The sequence below is a fragment of the Trachemys scripta genome, chromosome 18, assembly GCF_013100865.1.
Source record: "Trachemys scripta elegans isolate TJP31775 chromosome 18, CAS_Tse_1.0, whole genome shotgun sequence".
NCBI classification, from domain to species: Eukaryota; Metazoa; Chordata; order Testudines; family Emydidae; genus Trachemys; species Trachemys scripta.
Genome location: NC_048315.1, coordinates 2,005,700 through 2,027,155, shown reverse-complemented (window position 1 = coordinate 2,027,155; position 21,456 = coordinate 2,005,700). Strand labels below are relative to the sequence as shown.

Below are 21,456 nucleotides of genomic sequence, written 5' to 3'. Positions count from 1 at the left end.
AAGTCATGGGCTTAACCCCCATCTCAGCAAGGGCTGTGTGACTTTCCCATGTAGACAAGGCCTGCGAATGGCGAACGCTGGCACAGAGACTGGCAAGGGTTTGCCAGCAGGCTGGCACCTGTGGCTAGGATTTGCTCTGGATGCGGGTGGGTGGGTATCTGCTGCCTGTGCATGAAGGCCTTAAGGCTTCCAGCACAGAGACAGGCTCAACTGTCCAAAATCTGCCCCCGTTTCTCCCTGCCCCTCGCCAGCCCCCTCCTCCTGTCACGGTGGCTGCTGTCCCTGCTGCTCACTTTAATTACCTATGTTTTCGTGTTGGTGCCATCCGCGCTCTGCTCCATCCCCCTTGGGTGCAGTCCTGCGCTGCAGGACCCGAAATGGGACACTAGCTTCCCCTCCCCACCCCGCTGGGTAAGCGGAGACCAGGAGCCACCTGGCTACTAGCCCTTGTGTTTTAGCTTCTCCTGAGGTGAGATGACAACGCGGCCCGGCCGTGCTCCGTCCTCACCCTCCAGCCAGTTCCCCAAAGCCGCGCGAGAGGAGCCATCCACAGCTTGGTACTTACGCGCCACTTTCCACCTTCAGGGAGCGGATGTTCTCGAAGCCGCACTCGATGATGGTGGGGCAGGCCGAGGTGAACTCCATCTTCTTTCCCTGGAAGTTTTCCTGGTCGTAGGCTGTGATCTGAAAGGAAGAGTCGTCCCCCCCTGAGTGTCACTGAAGTGGGGGAGGGGCGTGGTGCATGTTAACAGTCCTGGTGAACGGGGTGCTCATTGAACAAGAATTAAGGTTAATGCCCCAGCTACCGCTGGACACTGCGTGGGCTGCATCTGTGCCCCACAGTGCTGACCCCCAGTGCCCCTGTTATTCCAGCGAGGGGGCTCTATCACCCAGCTGGGACTTGTAGCACTCAGGTGCAAGGGAGGTCAGACCAGCCTTGGCCGCATGGACACGTTCTTTCTCCCCTCCCCTATGGCGCACTCTCCTGTCTGTGGCGACGAGCTCTGGCCTCAGCTGGGGCATCCCTGTGAGGGGTATGGAAGCGACCGCAGCCCCACTGCGTGCACGGAGCCGTGCTGATGCCAGGCAGGCTGCAGCGTCGACACCCCTAGGGCTGCACTTAGAACTCACGCTAGTTCCACTCCAAAGTCTCCCGGCCAAAGAGGGTTAGGTGGAGAAAGGAAGAGCAGGGACTTTCCCTGTGCCTTGGGCTGGTGGACAAGATCATCACCTCCCCCCAGCAGCATCTGTGGCAGCCACTTCTTTGTCCACCCCCCTAGATTTACATACCTTCTCTTGTTCCTTCTCACACGCCTGCCCAGCAGGCCAGAACTGCTCCCAGCACCACAGCTGCTCCCCGGCAAATACACTAGTAAACCCCTTCGGTGGCAGAGCCATTCGACCTCAGCCGGCTTTGCTCCAGCCATGCTTGCTCCCCTCCCCTTCGCACCTCCAGCATCGGCCTGCTGCGCTTGACGGGCACAGGCCTTCCTGGCAAGCGACTGACGAAGCTGGTCCAGTGAGCATTCACGCCAGCAGTGCGCGGCCACTCCTTACCCAGGGCAGGGAACTCCTGCCACGTGACTTCTGTGGCAACAGACTGGGGTGCTTAACAAGCAGGTGCTTGGGGCGGCCAAGGGAGAGGGGTGGCATCTGCGACAATTCGGGGGCGGCAGGTCCCTCACTCCCTCTAGGAGCGAAGGACCTGCTGCCGCCAATCGCGGCTTTTTTTTTTTTTTTTGCTTGAGGCGGCAGAAATGCTGGAGCCGGCCCTGGCTCAGCGTGGTCCAGCAGGTCAGCACTGGTCTGAGGAGACCTGGGCTCGGCCACGGGGGGTCACCTTGGCCAAGTCACTTTTGTCCTTCTTTCCCCTCCCCTCCCTGTTGATCACATCTAAGGTGTGGGCAGTGACCGGGTGGGTGCAGTGCCCAGCACACATCCAGCGGGGGCCTCAAGCCCCTACGTGATACAATTTATAACCTGCAGTACAGCTGGGACGTACCTTCCACGGGCCCATGGGGCCAGGCAGAGGGTTTGTCTGAGCCATCTTTGCTGCGGGGCCGGTGCCTGAAAAGGAGGGAAAAGCACAACTCGCATCACAATGACACTGGCACAGAGCCAAGCAGGCTACTTTGAAAAAGCTTTTTGGCAGGTGTTTGCTAGCGCCCACCATTCTGTCATTCATTAGGTCACCCCTGCATTCACTGCGGCCCCATGCGCTCCCCGTTGTCCCGTGCAGAGGGTGGTGTGGGGCAGCGCTGTTCTCCGTGGCCACCACTGGGCATGTCCGACATGAATTAAGTGAAAGAGAACGCGCCTGGCAGCAGGCCGGGACCGAGACTATTCCAGGGCAGCTGCAACCTTGTGAGGCGACTGGGGACAGGTGGTGACACACCCACACACCCCACCATGGCTTGGCACAGGTCTACACCCCCACGCACCCCCACCCCACCATGGCTTGGCACAGGTACAGATCTACACCCAGACCTCCCACCCACACACACACACACCCAACCATGGCTTGGCACAGGTCTACACCCCCACCCACACCCACCCCACCATGGCTTGGTACAGGTACAGATCTACACACAGACCTCCCCTACACACACCCCACCATGGCTTGGTACAGATCTACACACAGACCTCCCCCACACACACACCACCATGGCTTGGTACAGATCTACACACAGACCTCCCCCACACACACCCCACCATGGGTTGGTACAGGTCTACACACACACACACCCCCCAGCGTGATAGGGTACAGGTACACACATACCCCAGCGCGATAGGGTACAGGTTCTGAGCTGGTGGCTTGGGGGGGTTGTGGGGGCTCTCGATGCCATATGGAGCTGATTCCCCGCCCCCCCGGTTGGCTTTAACCCAGGCAGTGCTCTGGTTGCTCATGCCCCCTGCTCTGGAGGAAGCCTGGCCTGGGTTATGTGAACCTGGCCTGGCATTTAGGGACAAACAGCTGGTGATTTTCTCCTTACTGGTGCCCAGAGATGGTCCCCTGGGCCTGGGGTGCCCCTGGGAAGAGGAGGTTTGTTTCCAAGGAAGACCCTCCACCTGCAAGCCTCCTTTCCCCACCTGCCCCTGGGCCTGCAGCTGAGGGGGATTCATGCAGAGGAGACCAGAGACCCGGGTTGATCTGCTGATTCATTCAAGGTTCTTTTATCTGTTACACAAACAGGGCTATCTCTCAGCAGAGACCAGACACCTGCTGTGGCCAGGAGCCCCCTGCTAGCCTGGGCAGGGTTAGTTACTGGGAGTAGACTCAGATCTTCCAGACAGATGTGCTGGCAATGAGCATCCTCCCCTAAGGGCAGTCATGTCACCCCGTACAGGTAACAACACCCACCAGGGATGGCTAGAAGGTACCTCCACCACAAGGGGACGTGGTGTTACCCCCCTGCTTGGTAGTATTGTTAATTGACAGCAGAAATGCTGGCAAATACTAAAACCTTGATGAGTGCCTCAGTCTAGCTGCATTCCTGGCTTGGCTGTTGTTTCTGTGGGTCCTTCTCACACAATTTAGTTTTCAAACGTTGTCATGGGGAAGTTCTGTCTACTACCTTCTCCCCTCCCCATATACCCCCATCACAGCAGGATTGGAGCACCCCCCCATGCAGAAACAGAACCCAAACACGTTCTCTCTCTTTTCCTTCCGAGACTGTAGGAGGAAGAGCTTATAATATATGTGTGTGTGTGTGTGTGTGTATGTGTGAGCAGGTGTGTAAGTGGGGAGGTGTACTATGTGTCTGGGGGTGTGTACGCCCTGTCCGGGTGTGTGCGTGTGGGGGTGTATTCCATGTCTGAGTGGGTGTGTATGTGTGCGTGTGTATTCCATGTCTGAGGGTGTGTGTGTGTGTGCATGTGTGGGTATATTCCATGTCTGGGTGGGTGTGGATGTGGGTGTGAGTGGGTATATTGCATGTCTGGGTGTGCAAAGATCTGTGGGGTAGGGAACACGTCTTCCTAAGTGTTTGCACAGCACCTAGCGGAGTGAGGTCCCAGTTGGGGCGTGTGAGCGTTACCACGATATAGATATTAAACGCTACGAGTGACAGCTCGTCTCCAGGCAGCGCAGCCCAGGTATAACAGAGACATCACCTGCATACCCAGCTACGCTCTGCTGCATCCTCCAGGCACGGATTCCCTGCTCCGTCCACGTATCCTCTAGAGACTTTACTTTGCCCCTCAGCCCGTAGCTGAGGTGAAGAAACCATTTCCACTGAAAATGGCAGAGCGCAAAGGAGGGGGCCGATCCCCAGGCTCCTGGGCAGGGGTGTTAACCTGAAACCTCCCCAACGACCTTGTCCGTGTCTCTGGCTGTCACGCCCTATGGGTGACCTGAGACACTTGGTCACGGGTTGAAAGGCCCAAGTTGAGAGCTGTGGTGTATGACTCAGTCTTTGCAAAGGGCTCACTCCTGGGCAGTTGGATTTCAGCTCCCAGCGCTAGGCAGGAAGGAGGCTGGGCCCGCCTGGCTCTTGGGAAAGGAGAGAGAATGGAGGAGGCGATAGGAAAAGTTGAAAATTCAGCCCCAGGACTCACCTAGCTCGGCCTGCACTGCTGCTTCCTCCATGTAATATCTGCCTGCTCCAGCGCCTCTGGTTATATAGCAGCCGGCTGGCCGGGGCCCCCGGGCAGGGTTTGTAGAGCAGTCAGCACTATGCTTTCTCTGAGATCCTTTCTGCTGAGCCTCAGAGATTCCAGCAGCTCAGCCCCATAGTCTGAGCCACGGTCGCCTGTTTGCCCGGCTAATCTTGGTCACAAATGACTCAACAGCTTCGTTGCTCTGGTACTTTCCAGCCTGGCAGCATCATTCCAAGCTTGGGGTTCTGTCTCTGTCCCCTCTCCCCTCCCCTCCCCTGTCGGGACGCCCCCCACGATTGCTCAGAACGGGTCTTGGTATTTCCTTTTTCAGGCCAGTGTTTTGACTGTTGTCAGAGAGGAGCCTCGCAGAACGGGACAAAGCTTTTCCCCAGCAAGAGAAGAAAAAGAGACCAACAGTGAAGGGGGGATGCTACCCAGCCTGAAGCACCCCACCCTGCTAGCAGCTGCTGGGAAAGGGGTGAGTCCTGCTGCCTGACCGAGCCAGAGGGCTTGTTACCCCACATGCATGTAAAGGGAGGGGAGCAGCTCTCTGGGCAGAGAAGATTTAGGGTGTGGGCTGAGTGACCCTGAGGGAGGACCCCTCTCAATCTATATTAGTACTCAGATGGCCCCCGTCACCCTAGTATCTGAGAATCGCATCATCTTTAATGGATTTACCCCCCAGATTATCCCATAAGGGGAATTATCCCCATGGTTCCGATGGGGGAACTGAAGCCCAGAGAGGCTAAGTGACTGGCCCAAGGTCACATGGGAATCAGTAGCAGAACCAGGAACTGAAGACTGGTCTCCCAAGCCCCAGGCCAGCACCCTGACCGCTGGGCTGTCCTTCCTCTCTAGAAGCCCCAAAGTGAGTGAAGGCGTCAGAGCTGAACATGACCTGGGTTTTGATTTCTGTGTTAATTAACCTCCCTCCCGGGGGGAGCCAGGGCTCCCTGGAGGTTTGCTGTCTGAGACCAGCTTGGGAAGGGCTCTGGCTGAGGGCTCCGAGACAGAGGAAGCCGCTGTACACTGACAGAGACAACGAAGTGCATCACCCCAGGTCCGTACCATCGAGCGCAGGCCTGGTGCAGTGTGAATGTCAGGCCATGCACCAAGGTCCTGCTCAGCAGTTCCCCAGCTCGGCTTTCCAGGGCCATCGAGGGTCTCTCCAGGGTGGGTAACATCCTGCAGCACAGACGGCCTCCCAGGAGCTCTGCAGGCGAACGCCAAGCTGCTCAGGGTGGAGGAAAGGAACCTGCAGCCACACATGCTCTGGGCCACACATGCTCTTCTCACCACCTGACCTTCAGCTAACCGGGGTGGGTGCAGGCTCCCAGAACTACCCTTGTCCCGGTGGAGACAAGGTGGGTGAGGGAATATCTTTTATTGGACCAACTTCTGGTGTGGAAGGTTCTGAGCTTCACAGAGCTCTGCTTCCCCTCTGGGGAGAGTAACGGGAGCCGCTGAGCTAAAATACAAGCTGGGCAGATGGTTCAGCGTGTGCCAGAGGAGACCTTCTCTTGGTGCTTTGCAGACCAGCTCGGGGGGTGTTTGTGGGCTGCAGGAGACCTGCTGTGCTTGGCAGAGCCCCAGCCTGGAGCTCTCTGGGCAGGAGCTGTCTGTGTGCTGGGCCCTGCTCTGTTAAATACTCCCCTGCTAGCTATCAGAGACCTGCAGAAAGCGTAAAGCGTCTCACCAGCAGCCCAGCTCCAGCCTACACTGGTGGCCTCACACTCCATGACTGGGGCCCTGATCCTGCCTGCCCCGCGCTCTTTGGTAACCATAGTTACCGGATCTCTCTTTGTCCCATCCCTGCCCTGGGGTTATCCCAAGTGGCCTGGTATGAGCAGGTTTCAACCCAGGCCCACCCACTGCTGACCCCTGCAGGCCATGAGTCCCATGGGTGGACGGGCAGGGCTCCTTGTGGCCAGGCCCTGGGCCAGGGCATGCCAGGCCAGGCCTGTGTTTGCTGTGAGGCTGCTGGGGCCTGGGGCCTTCTGCCTTCGCATTGACTGCACAGAGGTGGCTGCCTGCCCTGCAGCGCTCTCCAAACAAGTGAGGTCATGCGCAGGCTGCCGGCTCAGCGCATTGCTCCCCGCGGCACAATGCGGCCCTATGACGTCTGACTGCCCCTTTTGTTTGGCACTAAGCAGTGAGAGGGGACAAACAAAGCGCCCCGTCAGCTCCACCTGGGCCTGGCTATTGTCCTAGCAGGGCTCTGGAGGCTGGGCTCCCGCGCCAGCCCCAGCCAAGGGGGCACACAGGGGCACTGGCTCTCCCCAGCGCCCTTCTCCTGGAGCCACCGTTGCCAGGGGGCTCTGGGCCGAGGGAGGGGCCCTCACCCCACAGGAACATTCCTGGGGTGGGGGGAGCATACAGCCGTCTTTTCAACAAGAAAGCCTCTACCTGGGGTGTCTGTCCCCCAGTGCCCCCCCCGGACGTGTGGAGGGGAAACAGGGCAGCCTGAAGTCCCAGGTAGGGCACAGCAGGTCTCTGTACCGCTGGGGAGGAAAACGCCAAGCTGCAGTGTGATTGCCCAGCCCCTGCCCTAAGGGCCGCATACCCTCCACCAGGGATGGGAACCAGGCGGGGCAGAGGAGCACACCAGCACAGGAGAATCAATTATGGCTTGTAGGAAGAAGCCAGCCTCAAAGTGGGTTATTGCTCCTACAGTCGCAGGTCTAGGGCTTGATGGTCATTTGGGCCACAAGCCCACGCAGGGGCCTAAGCCCCTCATCATGCCCACCTGTGGGCTACACAGTGCACTGGGGCAAGTGGGAACTGGGCACCTTTCCCACTTACCTCGGAACAGGGAAGTGGGGAGTAAGTGGAGGCTGGCCCTAAAACACCAGCCGGCCCAGCTGAGCTTGCATGGGGCGTGGTCCCCTCTCCTGGAGTGCGCCTGGAGGGGGCTTGTCTGAGGCACACTCCTGGGGCAGTGCAGCTCCTGCACTCCCCCGGCTCAGGGCTTTGCCTGACGGCACAATTGAGCACTCAAAGGATTTTACAAACTGCATATTACTAACCTGGAGAAAGTCTGCCCCTAGAAGGTGAGGAGGGAGAGGAATCTGTGCTGATGCCCCACCCCAGAGCTGCCTGGTCTTCAACGAGAACAAGGAACATGCTACGCCCGACAGACAATCACACCCTCGCATTGAGTTTTAAGGCCAGAAGAGCCTCTCCCAGGGATTCTTGCAGTGAGCCCAGATCCATTTCCTTCCGCAATCCTTCGGGGCTGGACTTAAAGCTGTCATGTGACAGAGAACCCCCCAGAACCCTCGGCAAGTTGTCAACAGTTAATTCCCCTCCCTGCTAGAAAATTGTGCCTTAGCTCTAGTTAGTTCCAGTCTGAATTTCAGCTTCCAACCATTAGACCTTGTCCTGCTTTTTGCTGCTAGTATAAAGAGCTGCCTCTGATCAAAAATCTCTTCCCCAGATCGGTCCTATAATCAAGTTACTTCTCAGCCTTCTCTTGGATGAGATCAATCGATTGAACATCTTTAGTCTCTCACTCCAAAGCAAGTTCCCAGACCCTGAGTCCTTCTTGTAGCAATAAGCCCATTTTTTTAACCAGTTTCAGTTTGCAGCATCCTGTCTGAACAATCTCCTCCTTGCTGCCTTAGATATTTGTGTGAGATCGCTGCCCAGATGCTTTTCAGCGCACGGAAGGCCCAGCGGATCTATGGATATACACTTGCTCCAGAGACTTTCTCCTCTATTTGAGATACGGACAGTGTGCACTGAAGTCATCTCAGGCCAGACTCTGCCGTCCCTACTCATGGTAAGTAGCACCTCACTCTGCAAGTACCCTGGGGGAGTAAAGCACTATTCAGTGTGAGTAACAGTGGCAGACTCTGTCCCTTTCCTACCACCTCTGTTCCGTATTTCAACCAGCAACGCAGCTTCCCTTAATAACAGGCACAGGATGTGGCTAATTAAGCTGCCACTTCAGGTGGCCTGTATGTGCCAGCAGACTTGGAGAAGTCCTCTGTGATACACCTAGTCAGCAGCATGTGGTGTAAGCGCTGCTTGGTCCCTTTTCTGACAGCAACACGGGAATGGGGATACAGGGAGTGCAGAATCGGGCCCCCTGGCGTTGTTGTACTGCTTCTGGCCACTGGAGGGAGAGCGAATCACAAGAAGTGAGCTGGTCCGTCTGTGCCCAGGCCCGGCAGCGGACACATGCGCCCAGGTGGCCTGTGGCCCTGCTGGCTGCAGAGTTTTGTCCCCTCCAAAAGCCACCCAGGCGCCCGCCAGCCAGACACAACGAGAGCGTGGGGTGTGAGGAGTGGGGGGAAGCGGAAACTTTCCCTGATCATCTCCTTTGGGACGGGGGTGGGAAGGGATGCTGGTTCTTCAGCCTCGAGCAGGGAGCTGCAGAGGGACCCAGGCTGGGCAGATCAACGGGGGCCCGTCTGCACCCCTGTGTGGGGGGACGAAGGAAAATGAAATGCTCTCCGTAAAGCTGCTGTTGTGCTCCTACGGCTGCTGGTTTAGTTAGTCTTTGTAGCCAAAGGCAGAGGCTGTTAACGGGGAGCAGACCTACAGCATCTCCCTGTGATCCTCGTGTGCCCTCCTGCCCCCCGTCCACCGGCCTCCACCAGCTGCCCCTCGCCTTACGCTTGGGGAAAGGGCTGTCCTTGTGCTCTGTGCTGGTCCAGTGCCTAGCGCAACGGAGCCTGATCTGCACCAGCGCAATACAAACAGGTTTCAGGGTAGCAGCCGTGTCAGTCTGTATCCTCAAAAAGAACAGGAGTACTTGTGGCACCTTAGAGACTAACAAATTTATTAGAGCATAATAGATGCATCCGAAGAAGTGGGTTGTAGCCCACGGAAGCGTATGCTCTAATAAATTTGTTAGTCTCTAAGGTGCCACAAGTACTCCTGTTCTTTTTGACAATACAAACAGTAATGAACAGATAGGAAAGGCAAAAGCAAACCCGGCCAGTGGTGGTCGTGTGCAGTGCTGGGAGCTGTGCCCTGCGGGCTGGACTGGATAGCTTCCACGCACCATAACGTTGACGATGGACACGGGCAGGTATCAGTTACCCCAGTCTCAGACCCTGTAGCCCAGGATAACCAGCTCCACGCTAGGGGCTGTACCATTTACAGGTCTCCAAACCAATACAGCTGTGCCTAGGCCAGCCCTGAGTTCTATCCCTGCCTCTGACATCAGCTCTCTCTATGGCTTCAGGTCACTGCCTCCACCATGCCCCCTGCAGGACTCCTGTGCCCAGCTAGCGGGTACAGGGCACACGCCTGACCCTTGAACCCCACAGCCCAGAGGCTGAGCATGTGAATTCCCCGCCCGCCCTGCCATGGTCTTCCCTAGCGAGCACAGCCCCAGAAGCACCCACACCCTCTGCTGTCAGCTTGCCCTTTCACGCTGTACATTTGCTGACCATTTGGTTGAATTTCTGGCCATTTGAGTTCACCTTGGGTCGGTCTGGAAGAACAGGGCCTAAGGGGTGTCCCACCCACCCCACAGCACTCCCCACTTCAGAGAGGTGAGAGAGGTACTTGGGAACGGCGCTGTCTGCAAGGGCTCCTCAAAGGGCCTGTAAGACGTCTCTCTAGACCCAGCTCCTGCAAGAGGCTCTGCTAGCGCATGGGTCTGGGGGACTTTCTCCTAAAAAGCTTGATGCAATATCCCAGCCTGAGAGGAGCCAGCCCCTTGCAAAGGCAGGTTCCCCAGGGCTGGGTCTAGATTCTTTGGCTGGAGCTGAGGAGAACACCTCAGACGGGCTGGGGTTTGCCGAAGGCTGCATGGTACTCACATAAGGATTGTGCTGTCAGATCCAGCTGGAGCCCAGGGCAACTGGCTTTTCTAGATCCTCGGGATACCCAAAAGGAGAAACCCTTTAGCACCATAGAATGAATTCCCTCCTGTTCTAGTCTCTACAGGTTCTCATACCCCCAGGGCCGCCGAGAGTGGGTTTGGGCCCCGGTGAAAAAAATTTTCGGGCCCCCCAACCAGGGCGGACCGGCTAAACAGGGCCGATGAGGAGGGGGGGAAGCCAGGCCCAGGGCCCCCTTCCGGACCGCTGGTCCCCGGTAATCTGTACCGGCTTCCCCCCAGCCCCCTCGTTGGCCCTGCATACCCCCCGACCACTACAGTATCTGAACACTGTCCAGCAGTGCACTAAGCAATGCAGCTAGCATCTGTCACGTGTGGTTTGCTCTCGTCCTCTCCCCGGCGGGGGATTGTGCGTACAGCAGAGTGGTTTGTTTTGGAAGGTGTTTTTTTAACAGCCACGCTGCTCTGGGTTTGGGTCAGAGAAGGCCGGTGGGAGCAGGACCCCTGGGGAGGTTTGGGGTGGCCCTGAGTTCCTGAGGGTCCGGGACCGGCCCCGTGGGATGCTCTGTTTGCTGCCCAGCTGGGCTCTGCCCCGGTGGTAGAAAGTTCCACGGGCCCGAGGGGTGGAGTTATGGAGCTCGGTCCCCAGCCCAGAGCCATAGACCCCTCTAGATATGGTAGGGTGACCAGACAGCAAATTTGAAAAATTGGGACAGGTGGTGGGGGGTAATCGGAGCCCATATAAGAAAAAGACCCAAAAATCGGGACTGTCCCTATAAAATCGGGACATCTGGTCACCCTAAGATACGGTGAGCCCAGGCCGGTGAGCGCCTCGAAGACCAGGCCCGAGACGCGGTATGCTATGGGAAGCCAGCGCAGAGAGCTAAAACGCAGCCCCCTCTGGGGCAAAACGCAGGAGCTGCAACAGTGCACAGCCCCCCCCATTCCTTACCCAAAGGCCAGAGCGACTGCTCAGCTGGGAAACTGCCACTGATTCAGCCAAACGGTGCTTCCCCAGTGCGATCTGTGACCCATTGCTAGGCTGACCAGAGACTCGGAGCAAGCTTGGGCTGCCCGTCACTTGGCATGCAGGGCTGGACGGAGAAATCCGAGTGCAGCCCCAAGGCATGTGCCCTTCCCATTCAGGCAAGGGGATACCTGCAGCAGCGTAGCCAGCTGCCGTGCCTTCACTGGAAAGTACCCAGGCACCCTGCTCTCCTGGCCAGCCCCAGCCCTGCTCCTCCAGCTGGACAGGTGGCTCCTGGACTTCTCAGCCCCACGTGCCCAAGACAAAAGGAAAGCACAAAATGCAGTGCTGACAAAGGCAGGCAGCTGTGTCACAGTCCCCTCCCCCACTGCAAGGCCTGTGTCTAATCTGCCTATTCAATGCTGGGCCGGTTGGCCACAGTCCATCTGGTGGAGCGGCCCAGGGTGTGCTGCCGGCTCTCTGGTTATGCCGGTGAACTCCCTGCTGGGCCGCCGCGGTGCAGTGGAACAATCTATTGCCTGGGCACTTGCTGCATGGCTGTAAATCTGCCTCTCCCTTTCCCAGGCGGAGGGGCAGGGACCGGCGGAGGGAACGCTGCACCCTGAGAGCTAGGTGCGAGTCCAAGGGGGTAAATGCTGGGACCGTACAATTGGAACCTGCCTCTCTCCTGGGGCTGCAGTTCACTGCTGGGAGCAGCCTGGCAGAGCCCATGGCCCTGGTCTCAGCGGCACTGGGGCCCTTGGTTAATATATTGCACAGAAATGACCTTCCTTGGTCCCTCCACTCTCCGCAGCATTCAGAGGCGGCCAGCACTGAAACAGGGCCTGTTGCTCTCTGCAGCTGTGTTCCGGTGGGTGGATTTCTAACGAGACCTCGGCTGGACAGAGAGTATCCCAAGGGCAAGCATGTCCCTTCTGAGCCCATATGCTGGATGGGCGTGCACCAGTGCCTCATTATGCTACTGCAAATTCAGGGGTGCACAACGCAAGGCATGAAGCCACTCGAGAGCAGCAACTTCCTGGCGTTTGGGGTCACTGCCCCCGAGGGCACTTTCATTCTGCAGTGCTGGGTGCATGCTGCAGAAATGCAAGACCGAGGGCTATGCCTCCCATTCAGCGCTGCGTACTCTGACCACAACAGAGCTAAGTTGGGCAAGGTCATGGGGAAAGCGGCTGGAGCCGCCTCAGCGTCTGGGCTGGTTAGAGCACATGCAATGGAACGGGAGGTGACAGGAGCCCGGAGGAGTGCTCTAGGCGCTGGTGTGGCAGGGGCCCCAGCAGGAAGATGATGGCTGGTTTGTATTTTCATTCCCACACCTGGCTGGGAATGCTGTGCAGGAGCAAAGTCCCCTGTCAGTTCACACTGCATCAGGTCAGTTCCACACATCCCTTCAAACTGAAATTCAGATGCAAGCACAAGTGGCAATAGCCACTCTCTGAGAGCTGGGCCCTCGCCGGTCACAGACAGACACATGCGCAGGGGAGTTTCCTGGCTGTCTGGCTGGTGAGTCTTGCCCACATGCTCAGGGTTTAGCTGATCGCCATATTTGGGGTTGAGAAGGAATTTTCCTCTGGGGCAGATTGGCAGAGACCCTGGGTTTTTTTCGCCTTCCTCCGCAGCGTGGGGCACGGGTCACTTGCTGGAGGATTCTCTGCACCTTGAAGTCTTTAAACCATGATTTGAGGACTTCAATAGCTCAGATATAGGTTAGGGGCTTGATACAGGAGTGGGTGGGTGAGATTCTGTGGTCTGCGTTGTGCAGGAGGTCAGACTAGACAGTCATAATGGTCCCTTCTGACCTTAAAGTCCATGAGTGTTTCCTCCAAAAACTGAAAGACAATGACCCCAAAGCAATCCCAGTCTTCTCTGCGGGAGCTCCTGCCTCCTTGAGTTGGCTTCCAGTTTCTCAACCTGGCCCTGGGTCTGGGTCAGGCCTGGGGTGTTCGTTAGGCAGAGGTTATGCCTTTCACAGCTGCCTGAAGAGCAAGTAGGATAGCACCACATTCCCACCGTTGTTACTCCTTTGATGTCAGGACTGGCGCTGGCTCCTCATGCCTGGGTCCATCTAGGTCAATGAGCTTTGAGATCCTTCGATGAACGGTGCAGTACGGCATGCGAAGGGTTAGTGGGTGAGTTTGCAGATGCCCAGGTACAAGTGGCCTGGGCCTAGCAGTTCTCTCAGTAATGCTCCCTGTTCTTCTCTAAGGCCAGGTTTGGCTGGTCAAGGCCTTTTGATCGCCCAGGCCATGTTCATGCACAGAAGGCTGGAGTCTAAGCCACGTAACTGGCCATTGCGCCACTCTTGTCCATGCATGATGTCCATTTAGCACAGCTGGGGTGGTGTCTCCTTCGGGTTTGTGTGGCATCTTCCCACTTCACTGGCGCCAGGAGAGAGCTGCCAGTCACTGGTGCTCTCCAGGGTGACCAGAGAGTAAGTATGAGAAATCGGGACACTTTTTTTGGGGGGTGGAGGGGGTCTAGTTGTGTATGTAAAACAAAGCCCCTAATATGGGGTCACCCCAGTGCTATTAGCAGTGACGCGGCCTGTCCAGCACGTTGTCAGTCTGCCAGTGCCCCTCCTCCTGTCACTGAGCGTTCTGCGCTGCCGGCACTGGGCCGGGGAGTTTGCTGTTCTGGCGGATTCTAGCGGCTGCCTAGCTGAACAGAAGGGCTGATCACCATTGTACATTCGTGTCTGCAAAAACTGGCCCTTTTCGTCCTCTGCAAACCACTGACAATGAAAGTTTGAAGCCATTTAGTGACGTGCTCGGCCTGTTCCCCAAGCAGGCCAGCAGAGGCAGCCTCACCTCCCGGCCAGCAGAGCAATACAAAAGGGCCTTAGGTAAGCTGCACCTTTCAGCTTTCTTTCACACTCCACTCCAGAGAAGAGACCCTTCTCAGCAGGGCACGGCCAGCCCCACCCCTGCTCTGAAAGGGGGTCCCTCTAGGTCTGTCTCAGCATGGCTTTTAAGGGTTACCCTTTCACCGCACTGGGTGTTTTTTCATGCATGAGCCACCCAACGCTGCTTTAGGGCGCTTGGCAGCAGATACAATGCAGAATAAAATCCACGTCCGCTTTCAACTCCTCATTGAGCACAGGCTGCATCTGAAGCTAGAGTCCAGTACATCCCTGCTGGCCCTGCTCAAGGAGACGGAATTAACGGCCTGGCATAAAGGGACATGCACAGACATTGCGGGGACGGGCGTCAGGGCCTGAACTGTCTGTTCACGTGAAGGCTCAGCCAGGACCCAATTGCTGTCAGAACTGCTTGGGTACAACAGGGATTTTGTCTGAATTAGCGCTGCTGCCTTTGTCTCTAGATCAGGGGTACCCCGCGTGATTCTTTCCGAGCATCTGGACTGCAGCAATCCGCCTCTCGCCACGTAAACTCCCTCCTGGCAGCTGCATGTCGCTCCACAATCAGTTTCCCAGCGTTCCTGCCTTGGGCTTTGTCCGATCAAAGTGTATTGATTCTTCACAGCTAGATGCGCTAAGCAAAGTGTGTTTCTTTGCTTTGGCCCCAACCAGGTTGGTGGTAAATTATTTCTTCCTGGACGGAACTGGGCAGAATCGGAGACCCGGGTCACTTCACAGGGCTGTATAAGAACTGGGTGAAGAGCAAAGAAAGGACAGACAAACAGATCTTAACGGTCTGAATATTTGTAACTAGCTCATCAGCACGGGATCTGGGTCCAAATGTCCAGGGGCCGCAGCGATTGTGAAATGTGCGTAACAACTGCCGTTGCCATTGGAACACGTGATAATGCTACCGTCACAGCGCCCATTTCACCTCCTGCTAGATGGATCCCGGCAGAACCTTCGAGGTCCTGTGATCTAAGGCATCAGCTCACGGGCACCTCAGGGACAGGGGGTGCACCAGGGATATGAATGAGTTGCTAACTGGCTCTGTGAACTTGCTGGTTTTCTGCATCTTGCTCTGTATTCGCTTCACTTGTTCCCCACCGGCTCCCACACGGGCACCGGTCAGCTGTTTACGGCAGCCCAGCACCACGCCCCTGCCAGTGGGAAGAAATGGCTGATGACACTTCTCATTTTCCGAAGCCTACTGGTCAACTTGGTGGGAGTTGCTGGTGATGGCGCCGATGGTCCCAATTTACCTGCAGCGTCAGCTGTGGCAATTTCATGGTTGCACCCCCCTGTGGTTCTGCACCTTTCAGGTGGCCTCGGTCTCCACCCCGTCCAAGCTCCACCAGATCGCCACAGACAAGAGGGTGGAGCTGGAGGGATGGAGTCTGTGTCCTTGAGCTTCTGCAAAGTCTGGCGGCCAGTGAGCAATTGCCGGGGAAGTGTGACCTCGGTCAATGACTGGCCTGAGGGCAAAGCAGCATCCAAGAATTGGGAATAGGTGATGCGAAAACTCACCAGGATGACAGTTCAAGGCTCATCTCATCTTTCAGATTGGGCCTTGGTCACGTATATTGCCCATGTGGCTGTGTGGTCCTGCATGCAGCGAGGATTGGGTGGGGGGGAACTGCATTACCTCTTTGGGTTTGATGTCTCACCTTTTCCCGAGGGAGACTTACCCCTGCTCCGTCAGGCCAGACTGCTTTATCTGACCATAGTGGGATTGGCCTGGCTGTTCCTTGGACCCTGGCCGAGTTGCATTACTGGGCCGCTCTTGTGGCTTTTGTATCCTCTTGTCAACCTACTCCACCTGCTCTGAGCTTACAAGACAGGAGGCTAGAATTGCAGACCAGAGCCCCTTCTCCTCCCGCTGATGGGCTCCATCTTGCAGGCCTCCTTGACGCTGCTTCAGGAGAGACCTCTCTTCAAACCACAGTCTCCTTCAGAAACGATCCCAGCGACGCTTCCCCAAAGAAAAGCCCAACGTCAAATGCAAGCCTGGAAACGGGGCTAGAACATCCTGGCTTTAGAACATACCATGATCTGTGGATTTATTAGCCTGTGGCTACATTGGCAATGGCCATTGCAAACCCACAATAGAAATACACGCCAACAACAGACGGGTAACAGCTACGCTACAGAACTAATTGTTACACACACCACAAGGGCTATTTAAATGCCTGCCTTAACCACATGTTAGGTGGCCAAATCCCTCGGGCTGCCTTTAGCTAGATGCTCCTGTCTCAGAGGCGTGCAGTTAACAGTCTTGATCACTCACTGATAAAGCACAAAGTCCCATTTAAAACTCTGCCCCTAAATTCAGTTCCTGGAGTTCTCCAGCTACTTTGACTGGAGACCGCTGTCAGGAGCAGAGGTCTGTGCTGCTTCGGGTAGCAGGGATTTTAAACCCCACGGAAGGCAGTGGGACCTGGGCCTCTACCTCCCTTGCGCTCCTTTGGAAATCCCAGCCCTGGCCCTTCGGTTTCTGCAGCTACTTCCAGTTTGTGTTGCCCCACTTCTCAAGGGTATTTCTGACCATGGCAATGCTGCATCATCCCCAGATAAGCTGCTTCACCTACATGGGAGATGTCCCAGTTGCACCGTCCCCTCTCTGGTGCACCCCCCAAGTATCAGGCCACGTGTCTTTGCCTATCCTGGGGTCGGATTCCACAATTCTCCCACTCCCAGACTAGGTGCTGGGCGACAGTACCCTGGGCATCCACCATGCTTACCTGGAGGCCCGGCTGAGTTCTGGTTCTTACCTTCAGGAGTCTGTGCCCAGTGGAGTACCACGACCAGGGTGGATAAAAATCAATGATTAAAAAAAAAAAAATCGGATTTTTTTTTAATTTAAATCGGAATTTTTTTATAAAGTGCTTTTAGAGGAAAAAACCTATCTAAAGATACATTATAGCTCAAAGATATCTGGTCATGGAATAGGGATTATACATTCTAATTCTATAATATGAGACAATATATTCATGTAATGTTTAAGTAAAGTTTTGTAAAAGAGTTCCAATAGTTCATGGATTAGGGACCCAATTTTATGGGGTTCCAGGGGCTTCTGTATAGATTATTTAGGTTAATCTTTCTATCTACCCAATGGGACTCAGTGCTCAGTCTAGAAGATACCATCAGAGATGCTAAGTTTTGCAGTTCTCAAACTGTGGATTTGTGTCTCCAGAGATAACATGCTTGTTAACAGCAAAAATGTTTTTAAATAAATAATATATAGAGGTGAGAAATAACAGACCTCAACCCTATTGTCCCTCTGCAAATTTGTGTACAGAGTCAACCCCTTACCTCTCTCTAAAAGTGCAAAGTTTCTAAAAGTCCAATAAATAGAAGATTGTTGGGGACTGAATAGATCTGGGCAAGGAGAAGAAGTCTGGAGATAAATGTGAAAAGGGAGGGACAGGCAGCAGAAACAAAAGTGAAACTGTTTGAGCAGCACATTCCAGAAGTCTTGAGGTCTTTCTGAGTGTAGCCTTCATTGATTTGAGATCTACCATACCATTCTCTCACTAGAAGGGAAAACCCATACAGATCTGTCGCATCTTAGGCCCATTTAACATGTGCGATTTCAGCTTTATGCGGTCGGCAAAAACAAAAACAAACAAACAAACAAAAAGAGAAAAATAACAATTGAAATACTGTTTCTCATTTTGACTATACGCGATTTTCGCTTTAGGCACTGACTGCGGAACGTAACCCCAGCGTGAGATGAGACAGACCTGTAATGGCAGCAGGCCGTAAGAGAGACCCAGTTTGGGAATAAGAACCATTCAAGAAATATATGTTTGCTGATGATGTTTTAAAGAAAGTTACACCAGCGAACTGGTGGAAGTCACTTAAGTACTTGGATTCAGAGACTGTTGAAGTGATAATCTCACTTTTAAAAGCAGTAGCTTCTTCTGCCGGTATAGAAAGAATATTTTCTTCCTTTGGACTAATTCATTCCAAACTGAGAAATCGTTTGGGACCTGAAAAAGCAGGAAAGCTTGTTTTTCTTTTCCAGATTATGAACAAACAGGAAAATGAAGGTGAAAATGACTGAGTTAGCTGCAGAAGCCAATATTTTAAGTTTCTCATGTTGACCTGGTTGACATAGTCTATTTAATTTTTGTTTTTAAATATTTCATTTAACTAATTTAGTTAAAAACAAGCCTGATTTTAAAAAACTTGAACATTTAACTAAATTCAAAAATTCATATGCTTGTTTTGTTAAAATATTATACGTTTGCTGTTGAAGATAAAAATCCAGAATACATAACATTGTTGTTTTAGTTACATAAAACAGTTTAAATGTCTGTCCGGTGATGGCTAGAAAATCCTCCAAATATTAATGATTAACCTGTTGAATTGGAGATAGTTCACCTCCCAATGACTTCATAAATATCTGCTTCAATTACCTTCAATAAATGAAATAACCAAACAATCATTTATTTTCTGATATAGCTGTAAAACTAATCTGAAAAGTTTTCAAAATAAATCACTTTAAAAATGTATAGTGTGTACCTTCCAAAAATGAAACCTACGTTTATCTCTGAGTTGTGAAGAATATGTATTCAGATTATAACAACCAACAAGAATGTACTTTTATGTAGAAATCCATGATTAAATGGAATCTTCCTGACTAGTGATTTAAATCATGATATAAATCAAATCCACCCTGACTGTGACACAAGAGCCTTCCTAGCCAAAGGGCTGCTTATTTCAACTAAAGGAACAGATCATAAAAGGATTTGAAAAAAAACAAACTGTCTACACCATCAGAGGGGTAGCCGTGTTAGTCTGGATCTGGATCTGGAAAAAGCGACAGACTATAGACTAACTACTAATGTACTGGAGCATAAGCTGGCGTGGGTGAATACCCACTTCCTCAGACATATTCACCCATGAAAGCTTATGCTCCAATACGTCTGTCTATAAGGTGCAACAGGACTCTTTGTCGCTGTCTACACCATGTTGGTCTTACCTAAAGGCTTCCCACCTCTGACGGTAACCCAGGCAGGGGTGTCTTCAGACACCCACAGCGGGTGCTTGTGTCTCAGCCGGACTCCCCCAAACAACTCCCCCACTCTCGCGAGTTGTCCTTTTTGAGCTGCTCTAGTCCTTTTGCTCGCTCGTCTGTGTCCCTTCTGCAGATACCCAGGCTCAGCAGGAGATGGAGTCAGAGTCCTCAGAGCCAGTGGCTCTATCATTGTCCCTTAACAACTCTCAGGTGTTTGCTGAGAGGTGGCTGCCTTATCTTGAGCTAGTCTTTCACTTCCTGCTGGCTTTTCCTTACAGCCCTCTAGGAGCCCCACCCAATATATTCACACCGTGACTATCCCAACATCCAGTGTCTGTACATCACTACAGAGATGCTCCGTATCCATCACAGGAGTCTCGGCATGTTTCATTTGTTCTAAGATCAGACTGGTTTTACTATGCTGTGCAATTCTAGCCAGATGGACCTGGGTGTGCTTTACACAGAGCTCAGTGGCCCCAGCTCTGCACTGCAGTCACCTCTGGGGAAGACCACAGCAGCTCTTTATGACAGGACATCAAAAATAAACACAAATTGTATTTGTTACCTTACCTGTCGTCTGCGCCAGGGTTTCTGTGCGGCCCATCCCTGTCATACCTGAGCACATTAGGGGAATTATTTTCATGAGCCCCCAAGAGGCAGGGAAATGCTGTTATCCTCAGAACTGGGTACTGAAAGCCAGAGAAATGAAGTGAGTTGCCCCATGTCAAGGCTGTGGGACCGTTGGAGAGTGTACCCTGATCTCGTGGGCTCCGTGGCAGGCCCCGAATCCCAAGGACGATCTGCCTGGCCCCCTCCTCACCTTCCGTTTGTGTGCACATGCGCATGTATGTGTTTGTACCGGCAGCAAGTTATGAGAGCCAGTGTGAATGTCCACGTCTCTGTGTGCCATGCTGTCCAGTATGGGGCTGTGTGATGCTATATTGTGTGTGTGTGTAGCTTTCCACTGTCTGTGAGAGTGCGTGTAAGGATAGCTGGAAAATGAGTTTGCAAGACCAGTGTGTGTGTGTAAGGCTGGTGTGTGTAAGGATGGCCTGTGTGTGTGAGGCAGGCTAGTGTGAGTGTGTGATGCCTAAGGCTAGTTGGTGCCTCTGTGTAGCATGTAAGGCTGGCTGGTGTCTTGTGTGTGTGTGTGTGTGTGTCTATAATGCTGGCCGGTGTGTGGGTCTGTAAGACTGGCCGGTGTGGATGGGTCTGCAAGATTTGTGGGTGTAGAAGGGTGGCTGGCAGAGATGCAATGCTGACTGATGGGTGTGCAAGGCTAGGAGGCTGTGTGTACAAGTTTGGCTGGGGGGGCTGGGTATGTAAGGATAGGTAGCGGTGTTGGGTATGCAAGGATATGTGTGTGTGGGTTTTCAAGGCAGGCTGGTGGAGATGCAAGGCTTGGTGTACAAGGGTGTGTGTGTGGAGGAGTGGATATGCAAGGCTAGCTGATGGGTGGGGTGAGAGGCTGTGCAAAAGTGAGTGTGCAAGGCTGGTGGCTGGGCATGTGTGCAAGGATGTGTGGGGTGGGTGTGCAAGACAGAGAGCGCGAGGCTGCAGAAGGAGGTGCAGGGGGTGTGGGGCAGGCAGGCACAAGGCTGGGTGTGCAAGGCAGAATGTACAAGTGTGGATGGGTGTGTAAGGCAGAGTGTGCATGGCTATAGGGGATAAGTGTGCAAGACTCCACTTAGGAAGGAACAATCAGTTTCACACATACAGAATGGGAAGAGACTGTCTAGGAAGGAATAGGCAGAAAGGGATCTAGGGGTTATAGTGGACCACAAGCTAAATATGAGTCAACAGTGTGATGCTGTTGCAAAAAAAGCAAACATGATTCTGGGATGTATTAACAGGTGTGTTGTGAGCAAGACACGAGAAGTCATTCTTCCGCTCTACTCTGCGCTGGTTAGGCCTCAACTGGAGTAATGTGTCCACTTCTGGGCACCGCATCTCAAGAAAGATGTGGAGAAATTGGAAAGGGTCCAGAGAGGAGCAACAAGAATGATTAAAGGTCTAGAGAACATGACCTATGAAGGAAGGCTGAAAGAATTGGGTTTGTTTAGTTTGGAAAAGAGAAGACCGAGAGGGGACATGAGAGCAGTTTTCAGGTATCTAAAAGGGTGTCATAAGGAGGAGGGAGAGAACTTGTTCACCTTAGCCTCTAAGGATAGAACGAGAAGCAATGGGTTTAA

The 21,456-nt window shown here is 54.0% G+C and overlaps 1 protein-coding gene and 1 long non-coding RNA gene across 5 annotated transcripts in view; one reads left to right on the top strand and one right to left on the bottom strand.

Moving 5' to 3' along the window:
* The window catches only part of CRYBA1 (crystallin beta A1), a 33,663-nt gene that overhangs the window by 6,035 nt on the left and 6,172 nt on the right, over positions 1–21,456 (bottom strand). Inside the window, exons 2-4 of one of the 4 annotated variants that reach the window (XM_034752552.1) lie at positions 19,835–19,953; positions 2,003–2,067; positions 566–684 (exon numbers count right to left, since the gene is read on the bottom strand). In XM_034752552.1, the coding sequence (XP_034608443.1) occupies positions 566–684; positions 2,003–2,067; positions 19,835–19,907 (257 nt within the window). In that variant the 5' untranslated portion in view covers positions 19,908–19,953. Of the gene's footprint in view, positions 1–565; positions 685–2,002; positions 2,068–4,557; positions 4,859–7,625; positions 7,791–16,982; positions 17,012–19,834; positions 19,954–21,456 lie in introns of those variants that run through there. The other 3 variants (XM_034752554.1, XM_034752551.1, XM_034752553.1) reach the window with 3 other exon arrangements.
* On the top strand, positions 4,579–8,361 carry LOC117867472. Its single transcript, XR_004643416.1, has 3 exons — positions 4,579–4,804; positions 4,931–5,077; positions 8,223–8,361. It is a non-coding gene; the product is annotated as an uncharacterized LOC117867472 (long non-coding RNA).